Below are 24,023 nucleotides of genomic sequence, written 5' to 3' on the forward strand. Positions count from 1 at the left end.
TTTAGTGTTCTTTGTAGAGAAAAAACGAAAAGAAAAGGGTAATAATAAACCATACCTAAGGAAAGCTTCTCTCCTGAGTCGGGAGGAAGCGTAAATCCTAAAACAGCCATGGAAGCAATTAAAACACACGGTACTATAAGGTTGAAAAAGTAATAAAGAGTCCTTCTGCGAATGATTATAGTGAAAGTCACATCTACATAAGGCTCAGGGCAGCAAGTGTAATATATCACATTTCTCTTTCCTGGTACACCTAGAAAATAATAGTTTAAGGTTATCATATCTTCGAGGGTTTCAGATATTGTACACTTATAGAAGGGACTGGATAAAGATTTATTTGGCGGATATCAATAACGAGCCTATTCCCGCTTTTAGATGCTTAGTTTTTTGTATCAAGTGTCATCTTGTTTTCCATTGCTAGATCTATTGAGAAGCAGCTTTGACCAACTTCGTTTTTTTCTTAATCTTGGCTGGTGGCTCAGCAATTATTTTTAACATTTACTGACATCCTGTATTGTAACAACATTTTCCTCACAGGATCGTGCAGATTAGTAGTAAAGCCCCAATGCATTGAAAACCTACAAAAAAACCTACATGAATATGCATGTAGTTTAACCGGTACATTGGGTTACCAGGGCCAGTTACCTATTATTGTGACACCCATTTTTTGGAGGTCAAACTCATGGATACATGTTTATTTTTTATTTTTTTTTTTAAAACTGGCATTTTTTCAATGAAGCCCATAGCACTTTGCATAAACCAGTGAATTAACGACTGAAAGTCCATTCGTAGTATATCTGAATCCAGTTACTAATCAAGTTATTGTTACCGCCATTTTTTGATCTGGTTAAGTGGGTATAATCTGGTTTGGTTCGTTATTGCGAGAGGCTTACTCAATTTACATCTTAGTGTTAACTGGGCGATCTAATTGCGTAGGTACTACAGAAACATTTGAAGGTGGAGAAAAAAAAGGGGTAATTAGGGATTGGATAATTTTAACAAGAAATGACCAAAAAGTGTTTTGGAGGAGATGGAATGAATGTGTACTGTATAATACACAAGTGATGATTTGCACAGTGTTGTCAATTTTAAAGAGTTTAGAAATAAAAAAAATTAACAAGAAATGGCTGAAAAGTGTTTTGAGGGAGATGAGTTGCACGAGGGTTGACTTGCACGAGGGTTCAGTTACATGCGGATTCAGTTACACGGGGATTAGTTAAAGGGGGTCGAGTAGCACGGAGGTTCAGTTGTACGGGGTTTCGGTTATACAGGGGTTCAGTTACATGGGGGGTCCAGTTGCACGGGGGGTATCTGCTATAAAAAACACTTCTTTCTAAACAAATACGAACATTTTGAAAAGCAGACAAAAAATTGCACACTATAATCAGAATTATTTGATTAACATTTAAAAAGGGCTAATGAGATATGTGATCTGTATAATACACAAGTGATGTTTGATAAGTATTGTTAATTTAAAATAGGATCTAACGTTCCCTTCGTTCCCCCTTTTCTGAGGGCAGGGTGGGGAGGGGTCAATTTTGGAGGGAAAACATCTGCATCAAGGAGAAGGCTAAGAGACCCTTCCTTCCCACATGTCCGAGGGCAGGGGAGGGGAAGACGGTGATAATATTCCAATGCAATAATTCAAGCGTAATAGAATTTATGCTCCTAGTGGAAGCTCGTAAAACCCATCCTCCTCCCCGCGCTAGGATTATTGCCTTGCTGTACCACTAAATACAGAGAATTAAGGTGATAGTATTCCGATACAATAAGTCAAGTATAATCGAACTTATGCGCCTAGTTAAAGCTCGTAAGAACCTTCCCCCTCTCCCGCACTATGATTATTGTCTATCTGTGAAAATGTATATTACCTCTAAATACATATAAGTACGGTGATAGTATTCCATTCCTATAAGTCCGGTATACTAGAATTCATTCTCCGAGTGGAAGATTTTAAAACCGTTCCTCATCCCATATCTATGATTAATACCTAGCTATGACAAGGGAAATAACCTCTAAATACAGAGAATTAAGGTGATATTATTCCGATACAATAAGTCAAGCATAATCGAATTTATGCTCCTACTGGAAGCTCGTAAAACCCATTCCCCTCTCCCACACTAAGATTATTGCCTAGCTATGACACTGGATATTACCTCTAAATACATAGAATTAAGGTGATAGTATTCCGATACAATAAGTCAAGTATACCAGAATTTATGCTCCTAGTGGAAGCTCGTAAAAACTTTCCCCCTCCCCGCGCTAGGATTATTGCCTAGCTATGACAATGGATATTACCTCTAAATACAGAGAATTAAGGTGATAGTATTCCGATACAATAAGTCAAGTATACTAGAATTTATGCTCCTAGTGGAAGCTCGTAAAACCATTCCCCCTCCCCGCTCTAGGATTATTGCCTAGCTATTACAATGGATATTACCTCTAAATTCAGAGAATTAAGGTGTTAGTATTCCGATACAATAAGTCAAGTATAATAGAATTATTGCTCCTAGTGGAAGCTCTTAAAACCCTTCCCACTCCCACCACTAGGATTATTGCCTAGCTGTGACAATGGATATTACCTCTAAATACAGAGAATTAAGGTGATAGTATTCTGATACAATAAGTCAAGTATACTAGAATTTATGCTCCTAGTGGAAGCTCTTAAAACCCTTCCCCCTCCCAGCGCTAGGATTATTGCCTAGCTCTGACAATGGATATTACCTCTAAATACAGAGAATTAAGGTGATAGTATTCCGATACAATAAGTCTAATATAATAGAATTGAGGCTCCTATGGGACGCTCGTAAAACCCTTCCCCATCCCAGCGCGAGGATTATTGCCTAGCTGTGACACTGGATATTACCTCTAAATACAGAGAACTATGGTGATAGTATTCCGATACAATAAGTAAAGTATGCTAGATTTGATGCTCCTAGTGGAAGCTCTTAAAACCCTTCCCCCTCCCCGCGCTAGGATTATTGCCTAGCTATGACAATGGATATTACCTCTAAATACAGATAATTAATGTTTTAGTATTACGATAAAATAAGTCAAGTATATTAGAATTGATGCTCCTACTGGAAGCTCGTAAAACCCTTCCCCCTCCCCGCGCTAGGATTATTGCCTAGCTGTGACATTGATATTACCTCTAAATACATAGAATTAAGGTGATAGTATTCCGATACAATAAGTCAAGTATAATAGAATTGATACTCCTACTGGAAGTTCGTAAAACCATTCCCCCTGTAAAATCTGATCTAATAAAGGTTTTTGACTGTAAACTCTCATTTGTTGAAAGAAAATTATGGAAAATACAATTCTCTGGTTCAAATGTGAAAATTAAGTCCTTTTTTGGATTGAAAATTAAAACTATATCCGTAAAATCTGAACTAATAATTCAATATTTTTTTAATAAAAACAAACTATTTTTTTTTTTTACTTCGAAATTTTTCAAATTTATTTAATTTTTTTATTTTTGTATCTATCTTAAAATGTCAAAGTATGCTTACGGCTCAAACAATTGCGCTCTATGATTGGTCAGAGACACGATATGGCTTTCCCACTGGTATTCTATGACCGCTTATCGTCACTACCTAGTCTACTGCATGTATTAAATCAGTATTTTTTACACAGTGGAACGATAAACACATAAGTCATATATTTTAAAAAAGAAAGTGAAGATGGAACATTTTAATATAGTGTGTTCTCATAACAAGGTTATTGTAGCATTGAATGCCGACCCAATCATCAGCTTTCGGGTATTAGCATTCAACGGAAGGCTAATAAAAGAAAGGCCTACTCTGCTACTAATATCGTAAACCATATCTTGTTTACGTGCCAAAACTGCTACCTGTGTAAAAATAATGTGTTAATATACAGTGAAATTGCAAGAAAAATAAAAATGGCATTGTCAAAAAATATCACTATGGAATATAAAGATGAAACGATGAAGAACAAAGCACCAGCAAAAATTACTGGCATTGATCAAACAGTCAATGAATCAAATAATAGCAAAGACGAAAATCATATTGAGCCTGTTCATGAGACACCAGTAAAAATTGTGTATGATTCAAAATGGAATAATCATTATTCTACTGATTACGAACTAAGAGACGACAATAACTACAATATCAAGAGAGAACATGGTGAACTATTTTATGGAACAGATTCAAAATGTCCAAAGTTAATCATTGATATTAATAATGTATCATAATATATTTTTGTATTAATATTCAACATAGCATTATTTCATTAAAAATATTACATTGTTATGTGTTCATTATTTTTTAGAGTAAGCTAGCGTATCAAGCGTTTAGAATGTATATTAAAACAACGGAGATGTAGGAAAAGGAATTTGCGTACATCTATTGTCAGACACCCTATTTCCTTAAATTCTGAGCTATTAAGGGTTTTTGACCGTAAACTCTAGTTTTTTTTTGTAAGAAAATTATGGAAATACAATTCTCTGGTTCAAATGCGGAACTTAAGTCTATTTTTGGATCGAAAAATAAAACTATTTCCATAAAATCTGAGCTAATAAGGCTTTTTCGACCGTAAAGTCTAGTTTCTTGTAAGAAAATTATGTTAAATACATTTTTGTACGTATCTTAAAATGACAAAATATCATTCTTGAATTCACCTCTTGGATACACAATACAGAAATTAAAAAAAAAATTGTAATACTTCCCCCCAAACTCAAATTTTCCAAAATTCTACTATAGAAGCTTTTAAATTATTTCTAAAGCACTAATAGATAGAGTGCTAAAACATCAGAATCGACTTCAGAGGACACGTTATATCACGGGAAGAGGTTTTGAAAATCCCCCCTCCCCCCCCAAAACTCAAAATTTTCCAAAATTCTGCTTTAGAAGCTTTTAAAATATATCTAAAGCACTAGTAGATAGAGTGCTAAAAACATCAGAATCGACTATCACGGGAAGAGGTTTTGAAAATCCCCCCTCCCCCCAAACTCAAAATTTTCCAAAATTCTACTTTCGAAGCTTTTAAAATATTTCTAAAGCACTAGTAGATAGAGTGCTAAAAACATCAGAATCGACTTCAGAGGACATGTTATATCACGGGAAGAGGTTTTGAAAATCCCCCTTCCCCCCCAACTCAAAATTTTCCTAAATTCTACTTTAGAAGCTTTTAAGATATTTCTAAAGCACTAATAGATACAGTGCTAAAACATCATAATCAACTTCAGAGTACACGTTATATCACGGGAATAGGTGTTGAAAATCCCCCTTCCCCCCCCAAACTAAAAATTTTCCCCCATTGTACTTTAAAAGCGTGTGTGTGTCTCGTTGGAGTTTATGTTTATCTTCGGACGGTGGGTTTGTGTCTACAAATGTAGAAAACACCGTGTGGGTGACTTTAAATAAATAAATTTAACAAGAAATGACTGAAAAGTGTTATTCTTTGGTTCAAATGTAGAAAATACCCGTGTGAGTGAGTTGAAATAAAAAAAAAATTTTTAACAAGAAATGACTGAAAAGTGTTTTGGAGGAGATGGTTTGATTGACAGAAGGATGTATTAGCGAAGTTATAGTGGAGGGCGACAATGTCTTCAAAGTCAAGGCTATAAGAAAAAAAAGTTCCGAATATTTTTGTCGGTTTGTAGTTTACCCACTAATATCAATATCAGTAATGATTCTATTTGAACTTTCACCAAGTTGATCAAATTGGTCTCATAACGGTTCATGATAAAAAAATATTTTGGGACAAGAAAAAAAAACTAAAATAATGTCATGAAATCATTTTCAACACTCAGAGAAGTTGTTTTTTTTTTTTGTGTGTAAGTTTTTTTGTGTGTATGTGTAAGTTTTGTGTGTGTAAGTTTTTTTTTGTGTGTGTAAGTTGTTTTTTTTTTTGTGTGTGTGTAAATTTTTTTTTTTTGTGTGTGTGTGTGATTTTTTATGTGTTTGTAAGTTTTTTTTTTTGTGTGTGTCTGTAAGTTTTTTGTGTGTGTGTGTGTGTAATTTTTTGTGTGTGTGTGTAAGTTTTTTCGTGAATGTAAATTTTTTTGTGTGTGTTTAATTTTTTGTGTGTGTTTAAGTTTTTTTGTTTGTGTAAGTTTTTGTGTTCTTTTGTGTGTGTAAGTTTGTTGGGGGAAAAGAAAAAAAAAACTAAAATAATGTCATGAAATCATTTTCAACACTCAGAGAAGTTTTTTTTTTTTTGTGTAAGTTTTTATGTGTGTATGTGTAAGTTGTGTGTGTGTGTGTGTGTGTGTAAGTTTTTTTTGTGTGTGTAAGTTTTTTTTTTGTGTGTGTGTGTAAATTTTTTTTTGTGTGTGTGTGTGTGTTAGTTTTTTTGTGTGTGTAATTTTTTTTTTTTTTGTGTGTGTAATTTTTTTTTTTTGTGTGTGTAAGTTTTTGTGTGTGTGTTTAAGTTTTTATGTGTGTGTAAGTTTTTGCGTGCGTGTAAATTTTTGTGTGTGTGTGTGTGTGTAAGTTTTTGTGGATGTGTAAGATTGTGTGTGTGTGTAATTTTTTGTGTGTGTGTGTGTGTAAGTTTGTATGTGTGTGTGTGTAAGTTTTTTTGTGTGTGTAAGTTTCTGTGTGTGTGTGTGTGTGTGTGTGTGATTTTTGACAATAAACTCTAGTTTCCTATAAGAAAATTATGGAAAATACAATTCTATCGTTCAAATGTGAAACATAGTTCTATTCTCTGGTTCAAATGCAGAAAAACCCGTGTGGGTGAGTTGAAATAAAAAAATTTTAACAAGAAATGACTGAAAAGTGTTTTGGGGGAGATGGTTTGATTGGCAGAAGGATGTATTGGTGAAGCTATAGTGGAGGGCGACAAAGTCTTCAAAGTCAAGGCTATAAGAAAAAAAAGTTCTGGATATTTTTGTAAGTTTGTAGTTTACGCACTAATATCATATCAGTAACGATTCGGGGATGTTTCCCCATTTATCGATAATCAGGCAATTTTCTCAAGCTCTTGGTCAGAATAGAGGCTGTTTCCAAAGATTTAGAATAAGAAAAAAATTTTCAGGTGTGGGACTCAAACCCACGACCCCATATAGGGTTGATGTTAGTGCTGTCAGTCAAAAGCTATGACCTTGAGAAAAGAGCTTGAGAAAATTGCCTGATTATCGAAAAATGGGGGGAACATCCCCCAAAAGTCGACAGGAATGCTCCCCTCCAGCGCTTTCTCGGATATGTTGAATAAAATATGCAAAGTCGACATAGCTTTATTTCATTTTGTAAGGTTAATTTAGACGAGGTTACGTGCGCGCACGTAACCTCGTCTAAATTAACCTTAAAAAATGAAATAAAGCTATGTCGACTTTGCATATTTTATTCAACATATCCGAGAAAGCGCTGGAGGGGAGCATTCCTGTCGACTTTTGGGGGATGTTTCCCCCATTTGTCGATAATCAGGCAATTTTCTCAAGCTCTTTTCTCAAGGTCATAGCTTTTGACTGACAACACTAACATCAACCCTATATTGGGTCGTGGGTTCGAGTCCCACAGGTGACAATTTTTTTCTTATTCTAAATCTTTGGAAACAGCCTCTATTTCTGACCAAGAGCTTGAGAAAATTGCCTGATTATCGAAAAATGGGGAAACATCCTCGAATCGTTACTGATATGATATTAGTGCGTAAACTACAAACTTACAAATATATCCAGAACTTTTTTTTCTTATAGCCTTGACTTTGAAGACTTTGTCACCCTCCACTATAACTTCACCAATACATCCTTCTGCCAATCAAACCATCTCCCCCAAAACACTTTTCAGTCATTTCTTGTTAAAAATTTTTGATTTCAACTCACCCAGACGGGTTTTTCTGCATTTGAACCAGAGAAGGGAACTAAGTTTCACATTTGAACGATAGAATTGTATTTTCCGTAATATTCGTATAGGAAACTAGAGTTTATGGTCAAAAATCACACAACACTACACAACACAGCACACACACATAAAAACTCACACACACACACAAACACACATCACACACACACACGACACACACACACACACACACACACACACAGCACACACACACACAAAAAAAACACAGAACACACACAGACACACAAAAAACACAACACACAAAACACACACACACACAACACACACACACACACACACAACAAACACACACACACACAAAAACACACACAAACACAAAACACACACACACACACACACACACACACACACACAACACACACACACACACACACACACACACACACACACACACACACACACACACACACACACACACACACACACACACACACACACACACACACACACACACACACACACACACACACACACACACACACACACACACACACACACACACACACACACACACACACACACACACACACACACACACACACACACACACACACACACACACACACACACACACACACACACACACACACACACACACACACACACACACACACACACACACACACACACACACACACACACACACACACACACACACACACACACACACACACACACACACACACACACACACACACACACACACACACACACACACACACACACACACACACACACACACACACACACACACACACACACACACACACACACACACACACACACACACACACACACACACACACACACACACACACACACACACACACACACACACACACACACACACACACACACACACACACACACACACACACACACACACACACACACACACACACACACACACACACACACACACACACACACACACACACACACACACACACACACACACACACACACACACACACACACACACACACACACACACACACACACACACACACACACACACACACACACACACACACACACACACACACACACACACACACACACACACACACACACACACACACACACACACACACACACACACACACACACACACACACACACACACACACACACACACACACACACACACACACACACACACACACACACACACACACACACACACACACACACACACACACACACACACACACACACACACACACACACACACACACACACACACACACACACACACACACACACACACACACACACACACACACACACACACACACACACACACACACACACACACACACACACACACACACACACACACACACACACACACACACACACACACACACACACACACACACACACACACACACACACACACACACACACACACACACACACACACACACACACACACACACACACACACACACACACACACACACACACACACACACACACACACACACACACACACACACACACACACACACACACACACACACACACACACACACACACACACACACACACACACACACACACACACACACACACACACACACACACACACACACACACACACACACACACACACACACACACACACACACACACACACACACACACACACACACACACACACACACACACACACACACACACACACACACACACACACACACACACACACACACACACACACACACACACACACACACACACACACACACACACACACACACACACACACACACACACACACACACACACACACACACACACACACACACACACACACACACACACACACACACACACACACACACACACACACACACACACACACACACACACACACACACACACACACACACACACACACACACACACACACACACACACACACACACACACACACACACACACACACACACACACACACACACACACACACACACACACACACACACACACACACACACACACACACACACACACACACACACACACACACACACACACACACACACACACACACACACACACACACACACACACACACACACACACACACACACACACACACACACACACACACACACACACACACACACACACACACACACACACACACACACATACAGACACACATACACACACACACACATACACACACACACACACACACACACACACACACACACACACACTCAGAGTCAGAGACACAAACACACACACATACATACACACAGACACATACACACACACACACACATAAAAACACACATACACACACATATAAACAAACACACACACACACACAAACAAAAACTTACACAAACACAAAAACTTACACACCCACAAAAAATTACACACACACACACAAAAAAACTTACACGCACAAAAAAACTTACACGCACATAAAAAATTACACACACACACAAAAACTTACACACACACAAAAAAAAAACTTACAGACACAAAAAAAAAAACTTACACACACAAAAAACTCACACACACACACAAACACACAAAAAAAACTTAAAAACAAACACACAAACAAAAAAACTTAACAAAAAAAAAAAAAACTTACCAACCAACACACACAACTAACACATACAAAAATAAAAACTAACACAAAAAAAACTTCTCTGAGTGTTGAAAATGATTTCATGACATTATTTTATTTTTTTTTTCCTTTTCCCCACACAAACTTACACACACACACACACACACAAAAACTTAAACAAAAACAAAAACTTACACACACACAAAAAATAACAGAAACAAAAAAAAATTTACATGCACGCAAAAACTTACACACACACACAAAAACTTACACACACACACACACACACAAAAACTTACAGACACACATAAAAAAAAACTTACACACACATAAAAACTCACACACCCACACACACAAAAAAAAATTTACACACACACAAAAAAAACAAAAACTTACACACACAAAAAAAAAACTTACACACACACACACACACACAACTTACAAAAAAAAAAAAAAAAACTTACAAACACAAAAAAAAAACTTCTCTGATTGTTTAAAATGATTTAATGACATTATTTTAGTTTTTTTTTCTTGTCCCAAACTATTTTTTTATCGTGAACCGTTTAGAGACCAATTTGATCAACTTGGTGAAAGTTCAAATAGAATCATTACTGATATTGATATTAGTGGGTAAACTACAAACCGACAAAAATATTCGGAACTTTTTTTTCTTATAGCCTTGACTTTGAAGACATTGTCACCCTCCACTATAACTTCGCTAATACATCCTTGTGTCAATCAAGCCATCTCCTCCAAAACACTTTTCAGTCATTTCTTGTTAAATTTTTTTTTTATTTCTACTCACTCACACGGTTTTTTTCTACATTTGAAACAAAGAATAACACTTTTCAGTAATTTATTGGTAATTTTTTTTTATTTCAAGTCACCCACACGGTTTTTTCTACATTTGTAGAGACATACACACAGTCCGAAGAGACACAAAAAGCCCAAAGAGACACACACAAGCTTCTAACGTAAAATTTTGGAAAATTTTGAGTTTGGGGAGGGGGGAAGGGGGATTTTCAAAACCTCTTCCCGTGATATAACGTGTCCTCTGAAGTCGATTCTGATGTTTTTAGCACTGTATCTATTAGTGCTTTAGAAATATCTTAAAAGCTTCTATAGTATATTTTTGTAAATTTTTTTGTTGGGGGGGAAGGGGGATTTTCAAAACCTCTTCCCGTGATATAACATGTCCTCTGAAGTCGATTCTGATGTTTTTAGCACTCTATCTATTAGTGCTTTAGAAATGTTTTAAAATCTTCTAAAGTAGAATTTTGGAAAATTTTGAGTTTGGGGGGGAAGGGGGATTTTCAAAACCTCTTCCCGTGATAGTCGATTCTGATGTTTTTAGCACTCTATCTACTAGTGCTTTAGATATATTTTAAAAGCTTCTAAAGCAGAATTTTGGAAAATTCTGAGTTTTGGGGGGGCAGGGGGGATTTTCAAAACCTCTTCCCGTGATATAACGTGTCCTCTGAAGTCGATTCTGATGTTTTAGCACTCTATCTATTAGTGCTTTAGAAATATTTTAAAAGCTTCTATAGTAGAATTTTGGAAAATTGGAGTTTGGGGGGAAGTATTACAATTTTTTTTTTAATTTCTGTATTGCGTATCCAAGAGGGGAATTCAAGAATTATATTCTGTCATTTTAAGATACGTACAAAAATGTATTTTACATATTGTTCTTACAAGAAACTAGACTCTACGATTGAAAAAGCCTTATTAGCTCAGATTTTACGGAAATAGTTTAATTTTTCAATCAAAAACTAGACTTAAGTTCCGCATTTGAACCAGAGAATTGTCTTTCCATAATTTTCTTACAGAAAAAAACTAGAGTTTACGGTCAAAAACCCTTAATAGCTCAGATTTTACGGAAATAGGGTGTCTGACAATAGATGTACGCAAATTCCTTTTCCTACATCTCCGATGTTTTAATATACATTCTAAACGCTTGATACGCTAGCTTACTCTAAAAAATAATGAACACGTAACAATGTAATATTTTTAATGAAATAATGCTATGTTGAATGTTAATACAAAAATATATTATGATACATTATTAATATCAATGATTAACTTTGGACATTTTGAATCTGTTCCATAAAATAGTTCACCATGTTCTCTCTTGATATTGTAGTTATTGTCGTCTCTTAGTTCGTAATCAGTAGAATAATCATTATTCCATTTTGAATCATACACAATTTTTACTGGTGTCTCATGAACAGGCTCAATATGCTTTTCGTCTTTGCTATTATTTGATTCATTGACTGTTTGATCAATGCCAGTAATTTTTGTTGGTGCTTTGTTCTTCATCGTTTCATCTTTATATTCCGTAGTGATATTTTTTGACAATGCCATTTTTATTTTTCTTGCAATTTCACTGTCTATTAACACATTATTTTTACAAAGGTAGCAGTTTCGGCACGTAAACAAGATATGGTTTACGATATTAGTAGCAGAGTAGGCCTTTCTTTTATTAGCCTTCCGTTGAATGCTAATACCCGAAAGCTGATAATTGGGTCGGCATTCAATGTTACAATAACCTTGTTATGAAAACACACTCTATTAAAATGTTCCATCTTCACTTTCTTTTTTAAAAGATATGACTTATGTGTTTATCGTTCCACTGTGTAAAAAATACTGATTTAATACATGCAGTAGACTAGGTAGTGACGATAAGCGGTCATAGAATACCAGTGGGGATGCCACATCGTGTCTCTGACCAATCATAGAGCGCAATTGTTAGAACCGTAAGCATACTTTGACATTTTAAGATAGATACAAAAAGAAAAAAATAAATAAAGTTGAAAAATTTCGAAGTTAAAAAAAAAAAATTGTTTGTTTTTATGAAAAAAATATTGAATTATTAGTTCAGATTTTACGGATATAGTTTTATTTTTCAATCCAAAAAAGGACTTAAGTTTCACATTTGAACAAGAGAATTGTATTTTCCATAATTTTCTTTCAACAAACTAGAGTTTACAGTCAAAAACCCTTATTAGCTCAGATTTTACAGGGGGAAGGGTTTTACGAGCTTCCACTAGGAGCATAAATTCTAGTATACTTGACTTATTGTATAGGAATACTATCACCTTAATTCTATGTATTTAGAGGTAATATCCATTGTCACAGCTAGGCAATACTCCTAGCGCGGGGAGTGGGAAGGGTTTTACGAGCTTCCAGTAGGAGCATCAATTCTATTATACTTGACTTATTATATTGGAATACTACCACCTTAATTCTCTGTATTTAGAGGTAATATCCATTGTCAGAGCTAGGCAATAATCCTAGAGCGGGGAGGGGGAAGGGATTTAAGAGGTTCCACTAGGAGCATAAATTCTAGTATACTTGACTTATTGTATCGGAATACTATCACCTTAATTCTATGTATTTAGAGGTAATATCCATTGTCAGAGCTAGGCAATACTCCTAGCGAGGGGAGTGGGAAGGGTTTTACGAGGTTCCACTAGGAGCATAAATTCTATTATACTTAACTTATTGTATCGGAATACTATCACCTTAATTCTCTATATTTAGAGGTAATATCCATTGTCACAGCTAGGCAATAATCCTAGCGCGGGGAGGGGGAAGGGTTTTATGAGCTTCCACTAGGAGCATAAATTCTAGTATACTTGACTTATTGTATCGGAATACTATCACCTTAATTCTCTGTATTTAGAGGTAATATCCATTGTCACAGCTAGGCAATAATCCTAGGGGGGGGAGGGGGAGGGGTTTTACGAGCTTCCACTAGGAGCATAAATTCTAGTATACTTGACTTATTGTATCGGAATGCTATCACCTTAATTCTCTGTATTTAGAGGTAATATCCATTGTCATAGCTAGGCAATAGTCCTAGCGCTGGGAGGGGGAAGGGTTTTACGAGCTTCCACTAGGAGCATAAATTCTAGTATACTTGACTTATTGTATCGGAATACTATCACCTTAATTCTCTGTATTTAGAGGTAATATCCATTGTCATAGCTAGGCAATAGTTCTAGCGCGGGGAGGGGGAAGGGTTTTACGAGCTTCCACTAGGAGCGTAAATTCTAGTATACTTGACTTATTGTATCGGAATACTATCACCTTAATTCTCTGTATTTAGAGGTAATATCCATTGTCACAGCTAGGCAATAATCCTAGTGCGGGAGTGGGGGAAGGGTTTTACGAGGTTCCACTAGGAGCATAAATTCTATTATACTTGAATTATTGTATCGGAATACTATCTCCTTAATACTCTGTATTTAGAGGTACAGCCAGGCAATAATCCTAGTGCGGGGAGGGGGAAGGGTTTTACAAGCTTCCACTAGGAGCATAAATTCTATTATGCTTGAATTATTGCATTGGAATACTATCACCTTCTCCCCCTCCCCTGCCCTCGGAAATGTGGGAACGAAGGGTCTCTGAGCCTTCCCCTTGATGCAGATGCTTTCCCTCCAAAATTGACCCCTCCCCTCCCTGCCCTCAGAAATGGGGGAGCGAAGGGAACGTTAGATCCTATTTTAAATTAACAATACTTATCAAACATCACTTGTGTATTATACAGATCACATATCTCATTAGCCCTTTTTAAATGTTAATCAAATAATTCTGATTATAGTGTGCAATTTTTTGTCTGCTTTTCAAAATGTTCGTATTTGTTTAGAAAGAAGTGTTTTTTATAGCAGATACCCCCCTTGCAACTGAACCCCCCATGTAACTGAACCCCTGTATAACCGAAACCCCGTACAACTGAACTTCCGTGCTACTCGACCCCATTTAACTAATCCCCGTGTAACTGAATCCTCATGTAACTGAACCCTCGTGCAAGTCAACCCTCGTGCAACTCAACTCCCTCAAAACACTTTTCAGCCATTTTTTGTTAATTTTTTTTATTTCTAAACTATTTAAAATTGACAACACTGTGCAAATCGTCACTTGTGTATTATACAGTACACATTCATTCCATCTCCTCCAAAACACTTTTCGGTCATTTCTTGTTAAAATTATCCAATCACTAATTACCTCTTTTTTTCTCCACCTTCAAATGTTCCTTCAGTAGCGACGCAATTAGATCACCCAGTTAACACTAAGATGTAAATTGAGTAAGCCTTTCGCAATAACATACCAAACCAGATTATACCCCCATAACCAGATAAAAAAATGGCAGTCACAATAACTTGATTAGTAACTGGATTCAGATATACTACGAATGGACTTTCAGTCCTACATTCACGGGTTTCTGCAAAGTGCTATGGGCTTCATTGAAAAAATACCAGTTTAAAAAAAAAAATAAATAAACATGTATCCATGAGTTTGACCTCCAAAAATGGGTGTCATAATAATAGGTAACTGGCCCTGGTAACCCAATGTACCGGTTAAACTACATGCATATTCATGTAGCTTTTTTTGTAGGTTTTCAATGCATTGGGGCTTTACTACTCAGATTCTCCATAAAACGCACAAAAAAGCACGACAGGATCTACTCTTTTATCAGAAAATCCTAAATATTAAGCTTTTTCATGAAATAAATTTAATAAAAAATTGACTATTTAGAAAGATTTGTTATTTAAAAATCAATATCACTATTTATTTTTATTTCATGCACGGCCGATTATCTTTATGCGTTGATATCCGAAGGAGACATATTGATTGTTACAATTTCATTAGTTTTCCTGCAGATTCAATTTTGTTTATTCGCTTTTGGTCGACTACTCTTTAAAGTTTCGAAGCATAAGACGGTACCCATTTCTGAACTGTTAAGTAATGACTGTAGTATGCTTAGAAGCTGCCTAGTGCACGATATTTTATAATTATTATTGATCCTGTTTTTATGTTTAAAAGGGCTTGAACAAAGGCGCTAGGAAACATCTCTTTAAAAGCATTTTCAAGAGTGATGTTGAAAAAGTTTACAAGAAACGATTATTACATCCGGCCCACGAGCAGTTTGAATGGAAATAATCATTAATAAGCGCCAAAGGAAAAAAAGCATTATAATAGCGGAATACTTCAAAACTAGGTTTTCGCAAATCCGTAAGAAAATCACATGAATAAATTTTGCTCGTTAAACTAGGTTTTCTATCGAAAGCTAATCCTTTTTGCCAAATACTTTTGTCAACGAGCCAAAATTTGATGAATAAATGCCGCCTGGTTGATATTGAGCCAAATGTGTTTTAAGTTAAGTAGTCAGGATCACAGGTAACTCGGCGGCCCTTTCTAATCCAATTTGTCACGGCATTTTTAGTTTTGGTGCTTATGCCACTTTTGTTGTTATTTTGTACTTAATTATTATTATTCTTAGTTACGACGTCAAATTTATATCCTTAAGGGCTAGGCACACGTAGCTGATTTCGGGAACTGATTTCAGCATCAGTGGGCAAACGATAGCGGTAAGAAAAATTTGGTCGAAAGAAAAATTTATTGCGCAAAATTTTCAAAACAAAAAATCATGGACACAAATAGTCAACTAGAGTCTATTAATAGTTACTTGATTAATCTTAGCTTAGTTCTCAGTTTAATTCCCAAGCTCAGTAGTCGGGTCTTTCGCCACAGATACCTCTGGCTGACTGTTTATTTGTATCCCTATTTTTTGGTGATGATCATGATGAAAATCAGCGCTGTTTTGTAAATCTGTTGAAAATTTTTCAACTCAAATCGACGCCGATTTCCTTTAAAATCGACGCTGATTTGGAAATCAGTTCCTGAAATCAGCTACGTGTGCCCAGCCCTTTATAGTGAATTATGCACTTTATTCAAATGAAACTCCTGTGGTCGAATCCAGCCTGTATTTCTTTTCAGGTACGACCAGGGTTGCCATCCCTAGTGGTTTATCACTATTTCTAGTATTTTTTGTATTGCCTAAAGAAAAAAATCACTAAATAAGCAACAAGATCACTAGATTATTGAATAAGATCACTAAATCAACCAAAACTCACTAAATCTAGTGATTTTTTTTACCGGGTGGCAACCCTTGGTCAAAATAAGATCTTTTATTTAAACATGCTTTTTAGCACCGTCAAAGAAAAAGAACAACTATTTTCATACAAAAAAGTACCAGGCAATGAGGATAAATTCAGAACGTCCAGTAAAAATGCTGCTTCAATCTCGTAGAAAGCTATATTTAGGTAAATGAAAAATAGACATGTTTTTAATGTTCAAAAGCATATTTAGGAAAAAAACAAGCATATTTAGGAAAAAAATCAATGCGTAAAGGAAGCCAAACACACTGTAAAGCAAATATATCTCTAGAGTTTCCGGTCTATTACATCCCCTAAAAATTATAGAGAACGATTTTGGGCCAGAACTGGTAAGAAATTCAATTCTTGACAAGTTTTAAGACCTCCTCAGAGGACATACATTGTTAAAACTTGGTTGAACACTAACATGTCATACTTGACAATTTTGTTGGTATGAACTACCGTGTATTATGAGTGACCTTAACTGATGTGCTTGTAAATCCCAAGTCTTTCTATATTGGTAGTTACAATTTTTTGAAGCTGAAAGAAACATATAGAAAAAGACTATATTTAAAATTTGAAAAAAAAATTGATGTGTTAAGTAGAAATGACTTATATGTGGTTCGTTTGGCATGCGGTGACCATCAAGTTCTTCGTTTCGATTGGTAAGGAGGATACATATAGCTAATCTAAGCATTAAATAGATTCAAGAGCTTCCATTCTACATATAACTCCCACTTTGGACAGAACCAGCGAAAAGTACCACATGCAAAAATACCTATCACATCTTGATAAAAATGTACCACAGGAAAAAAAAAGTAGCACTGCCCTGGAAAACAACCACAAATGTTATATTAGTACCACATGTGGTAGTCCTGGGTGAGAGGAGTTACAGTAGAAAATTAAAACTTATCTGGAACGTACATAAAATTTACTTAGTGTGTGTATGTGGTGAAGGAGATTTATCAAACAAAACGACACGGCCGAAATAAACAAAAACTAGGACAAACTAACAAATATCATAAAAAGTATCTGAGGGTTAGGACCACCGAGCCACTTCAGCCTGGAAACCCACCTACTACGTACTATCTCTTCCATAGGAAGTACTAAGCTCTATAATAATTGTATTTTAGAATATACTAGTAAAAGATGAGACTAAACTAGAGGTGTCATTTATTGTGAAAAAGAGAAAACAGTCATCTCTAGCCCTTACATGTTATTAAATTAGAACAATTTTTTTTTCGACTCTAAAATGGAGCAAGATTAAAACTGAGACACACCACAAATTTCTCCGTACATGAGGGGTGCTGCCCCTTCCTCAATCTTCGTTCTTTACGCTAAAGTCTTAAAGTTCTTTGACAATATTTCTCATTAAAATTCAACGGCCCTTGTTTTTCAGGAGTCGTTCTTAAAGAATTGTGAGGCAGCAGCCCCTCATATAGAAAAAAACTTGCACTTTTATTTTATTTATGACCATTTTTCAAATTATGCCAGGAAATCCACTTTCAGAAAATTCCCGAGTAAAATTTTCCCTGGAAAATTCCTCCGGAAACTTCCTTACCCATGGAAAATACTCCCCGTGGAAAATCCCCCGAGGAAAAATCCCTCACTCCTCAAAAGATGTCCGTATATTTTCCAATAACAAAACTATATATATATATATATATATATATATATAAATAATGATCAAATTGCGTAGCTTGCAGCCCTTTCCTAGGGACTAGGGAGGAAGTTATATAATCCTTAAAGGCATATTTATTGGTCTTTTCAACTTTACTGAATCAAATGTCTATCTCAAAGTTTCAATTGGATGTCTTTGGGGAATAATGGGTGAGGGAGGGGGAATAGTTGCCCTACAATCTTTTTGATCACACAAATTTGGCACGGAAACTTTTGATTCCCATTCGAATTGGCACTCTATCAATCTTCTAGGACCATTGGTTCGATACCATCACTTCTAGGGAAAAAAACACGCGACCATGATCTTTCTTCTGGCAAAAACACGAAAGTCCACATTTTTGTAGACATGAGCTTCAAACTTCTACAGTAGGAATCCCTGATATTCTGAATCTGAAGGTGTGATTTTCATTAAGATCACTTGACTGTTTGGGATGTTCCTCCCTTTTTCGAAAATCAGGCAAATTTTCTCAGGCTCATAGCTTCTGACGGGTAACATTAACCTCAATGAATTTATATGTTCGGAATTGGCATAAAAATTTATATATTATATAAGAATTGGCATAAGAAGCCAATTCTTTTGATGTATCTATTATTATCAAAATTTAGTTTTTTGGAGTTTCAGCTACTATTTGCTTGGCTCGCTCCTTACTAATGTTCGTTACCATCAACTGTCTGATTCCGTTTCTTATTGTTCTTTTTGTTTAACTTCCCTTCAATACATAATTTGAGATTTTTAAATTTAGCCCCGGCATTATAATATAGTTTAGCCACATGCCAGAGGAATTGCTTTGATGTTTTTCTCGCTACAAGATATGTTTTTGCATTAAATTGAAACAGTTTCAACCCTGAAACGTGAGCAACTGGAGGGATCTATTCACATGCCTTCCATAAAGCTACTGTTTGAACACATATCTGTAGTTATCTCCACCAAACTCCTTCCGATTTTTTTTTTTCCATTCAAATGCACTTGAATATACAAGTGGTCATTATAGAATAGGGTTAACGAGTGGTTAGCATGAGGAATCAGCTTTCACGAGGAGCAAACTGGAAAAAAGTTGGGAATCACTGGCCTGTTGCGTGGAATATTTAATCCTCCTGCTGCGAACGCCAGAGGCTTCATATTCATATTAAAAACGTAAAGGCATCAAAATCGACGTTCGAAAAGAATAAAAAGTTGTAAGTATTCCTACCTAATAATGACCACTCTCCATTAGTTACAAATGAACTTGTATCGCCTTCGTCTGCATTGAGTTGCAAATCCAGCTAAAATTAAATAAGTCGTCAGACTATGGTATTAAACTGTAAATGTGAAGTGCATTATAAACAAGGTATTTTTAATATTTTTAAAAACTATTAGTTGAGAAATATTTTTGAAGAAAGAAATTTTTCAAAGGGAAGTAAAGAGTCATATTAAAACAAAATGCAAGCAGAAGTAAAGCATTTAACAATTCAGACTCAAAATGAACAGAAATTAATATTCATGAATAAATGATGCCTAAAATGAACAAAATTAAAAGGAATAACCAAGTCAAACATACATATAAGATACTACTATAGATGATTAAATAACCCTAATGAGGAATTAAATAAATATTCAAACTAAAAATTATACGAACTGAAATTACCACAGGCAGGAGCAAGGTTATAGCCCCTTGTAGCTTTTAGAGGCCAGACCGTCATTTGTACTCTACTTAAAATGATTTTTAAACCGAGCGGTATTTTTAATCCAAACGGTGTGTTTTTATTTTTTACGGTTTGTAATGTATGGTATATGTAAATGATTTGCAATCCCATCGGTATGTTTAATTTTATACAACATTTGTAACAACACAATAAACCACTTAAATCACAAGGATAATCAAGGTTTGCAAAAAATAGTGGTTCAATCCCTCCTCTCTCTCCCAAACCCCCTAAACAGTTTGATGTCATTTGTATTTCAGAGGCAACGCTGTAGTATTGCCTATAGTACAGAGGAATACGGCTTCGATGTTTTATTATTATTTTCCCCACAGGCACTCTATATGTAAATGGTAGTTGTATAAACTTTGGAGGGGCTCATTCGATTAAAAATCGGAAGTTCTAGTCCCCTCTTTAAGAGTCAAATACATCCGATCAAAATTTTGACACATCCGTTTTGCTCAAAATAGTCCAAAGGGAAAGTAACAATGCCTCCAAGGTTGACAGAGCCCCGCCCCCTACAGAGCCCCCAGTGCAAGGATTGTAAGCTCTGCAAGTTGTTCATTGTTAACATATAAGGAAGGGGTAGTTGTATAAACTTCGGAAGGGGCTCATTTGATTGGAATTCAGAAGTTCTAGTGCCCTTTTAACAAAGAATCAAAAATGAATGGACGGCAACCAGCCCCCTTCCCCCCATGCCCTCTTTTCCCCTATGAGATCGGATCAAAATTTTTGGATAGACATTTGTTCAATATAATTCCAAAGGTAAAATAACTCGACTTCTGCTATTGACAACCACCACCCCCAACCCCTGGGGTAAGGACTCTAAGTTATGCATGTTGCCCATTGTTAATATTTGAGATATTTATGGAAGGGGTGGTCGTATAAACTTCGAAGGGATCTCATTTAATTGGAAATCGAAATTTCTAGTGCCCTTTTTCAGAGTCCAAAGTGATTAAAGAGCAACCAGCCCCCCCCCCCCCCCGACCACACTGTTTTCTCCAAATGTATTTGATCAAAATTTTGAGATAGCCATTTTGTTCAAAGTAGTCCACAGGTCACATGTCTTTGCTTCCGAGTTTGACAACCCCCCTCCAACAGGCCCATAGGGCAAGGGCTGTAAGTTATGTAAGGTGTCTATTGTTAACATAAAAGTTATAATGGAATGATTGGTCGTATAAACTTTGGAGGTGGGTCATTCGATTGGAAATCGAAAGTTATAGTCTCCTTTTTATATTCAAAAGTAATCGGAAGGCAACCAGCCCCCTTTCTCCCTGCACTTTTTTTTAACCAAAAAACGTCTTTTTAAAACTTTAAAATAGCCATTTTGTTCAAAATAGTCCGAAACTCAAATAACTATGCTTCCAGATTTACAATACAAATCTATCCGAAACCCAGGGGCAAGGGCTGTAAATCATGCAAGGTATCTGTTGTTAATACATAAGGTTTTTGTGGACGGGGTGGTCGTATAAATTTTGGAGGAGGCTCATTTTATTGAAAATCGAAATTTTTAGTGTCCTTTTCAAGATTCAAAAATGATCGGAGGGTAAGCCAGTCCCCCCACACCCATTTTACCCCGAACGCATCAGATCAAAAATTTGAGACAGCAATTTTGTTCAAAATAGTTCAAAGGTCAAGTAACTAGGCTCCTGGGGTTGACACCCCCCAAGCCTCCGAGGGAAGGGCTATAAGCTATGCAAGCTGCCCTTAGTTAGCATATAAGGATTTTATTGGAAAAGAGAGCATGTTTGATCCTGGATATCCATATAGGCCTTGGGTATTGAGGTAAAACTTTAAAGTAAGGTTCAGAGAGATTCCAAACAAAATCAAAACACAATATGTGCTTCCGGGTTGTAAAAAAGGGAATGTGAACAGAATCTAAAGAACGACTGAGGGTATTAAGTTGAAACTTTCAAGGTGCGTTTTGGATATGTTGAAGAGCGACTTGAGGGCAACCAGCCCTTTCCCCTCCTTCCTCTTTTTAGTTGTCCCCTCTGCTCAACACTAATCAAAATTTTGGAATTGTAATTTTGTTCGAACTATTCAAGAGGTCTAATAGCTATACTTAAAGGAATGCTATGCTCCCAGAGTACCGGAGTAAGGGTTGTAAATTATTCCATTCGTCCATTGTTTATATGCAGATTTATCGTTAGGTAAAGGGAAAATGTTTGATTTTGGGTTTGTCCGAAAAGGCTAAGGACATTGCGGTGAAACTTTGAAGAATACTGAGGGGTATGCTAAACTAAATCAAAAGTCACTATGTGTATCCAGTTTATCGAAAAAGTGTATCTGCTATATCTTAAGAATGTCTGAGGGTATTAAGTTGAAAATTTCAAGACATGTTGTAGGGGACGTTGAGAAGTGGTTGGATGGCCGCCATTTCCCTCCCATACCGTTTTTAGCTTCCCTCTCTCCAAAAATATTTGATCATAATTTTGAAATAAGCATATTCTTTTGAATAGTAAAAATCTCAAACAACTATGGGTCAAACGAGTCAAAAGTTCAAACAACTATGCCTATGGGGATGACATAGCCCCCTTAGCTTTGGAGAAGGATGCCAAACATAATAAAACATACTGTGTGTGTACTAGTTGTCAGAAGGACGCATCAGTAGTATAAGGGGTAACTGTCCGACCGGGAGTCCATACTGACATACATACTGACTGACATACTGACTTATTTCTACTTGGACAATAGAATGTTATTATCCAAAAGTGTCTTTCGCATAATCTTAGAATTTAAGACCAGCCAAAAAATTCCCCCCTTATTCTATTTTAATAGACTGGTAACCTGGTATCAAGTTCAATAGACTGTGAAATAGAGTGACTTTTAAATTGTCGCACTGTGGAGTTTTGACGGATTCCATCCAAATATATTTCGATCTAATTTAAATGCCTCCAACTAATGTCGAATTAAATGTTTTACGTAGAACGTAAATATAAAAGTTGGAGAAGGAGGGAGGTGGGGATATCAAGCTTATTAAGAATAAATGATTGGTAAACTGAAATAAAACTTTTATTTAAGGAAATATCTGAACAATAACCTATGGCAAAGAAGGCAAAATTAACAACTTCCCCTCTTAGCAGTCAGAGGGTGACACCTCCACTACTCACATGACCAACTGTAATAGTATATGCGGGCCCTAGCAAATATGAACTTGCCAGGACTACGGTGCTGATTGCACATGACAACAATATCCAACAAGATCTTCCATATTATGAATCTTTAGTGGACAGTGTAGGTAAAAATTCTATTTTCTCTTTGCGTTTCTCCTCCTTTTCTTGATTATTATTGTATTTTCTAATATAA

At 36.3% G+C, this 24,023-nt stretch overlaps 1 protein-coding gene across 10 annotated transcripts in view; it reads right to left on the reverse strand.

Annotated features, from left to right (window-relative positions):
* nAChRalpha6 (nicotinic acetylcholine receptor alpha6) overlaps window positions 1-24,023 on the reverse strand; it is a 308,906-nt gene that overhangs the window by 82,611 nt on the left and 202,272 nt on the right. For all 10 annotated transcript variants that reach the window (XM_089093391.1, XM_089093392.1, XM_089093388.1 and 7 more), the window contains 2 exons: window positions 20,228-20,300; window positions 56-250 (listed from right to left, as the gene is read on the reverse strand). In XM_089093391.1, the coding sequence (XP_088949517.1) occupies window positions 56-250; window positions 20,228-20,300 (268 nt within the window). The remainder of the gene's footprint in view (window positions 1-55; window positions 251-20,227; window positions 20,301-24,023) is intronic.

This window comes from Artemia sp. Qi Xiang Cuo, chromosome 8 (assembly GCF_049724085.1).
Source record: "Artemia sp. Qi Xiang Cuo chromosome 8, ASM4972408v1, whole genome shotgun sequence".
Taxonomy (NCBI): Eukaryota; Metazoa; Arthropoda; class Branchiopoda; order Anostraca; family Artemiidae; genus Artemia; species Artemia sp. Qi Xiang Cuo.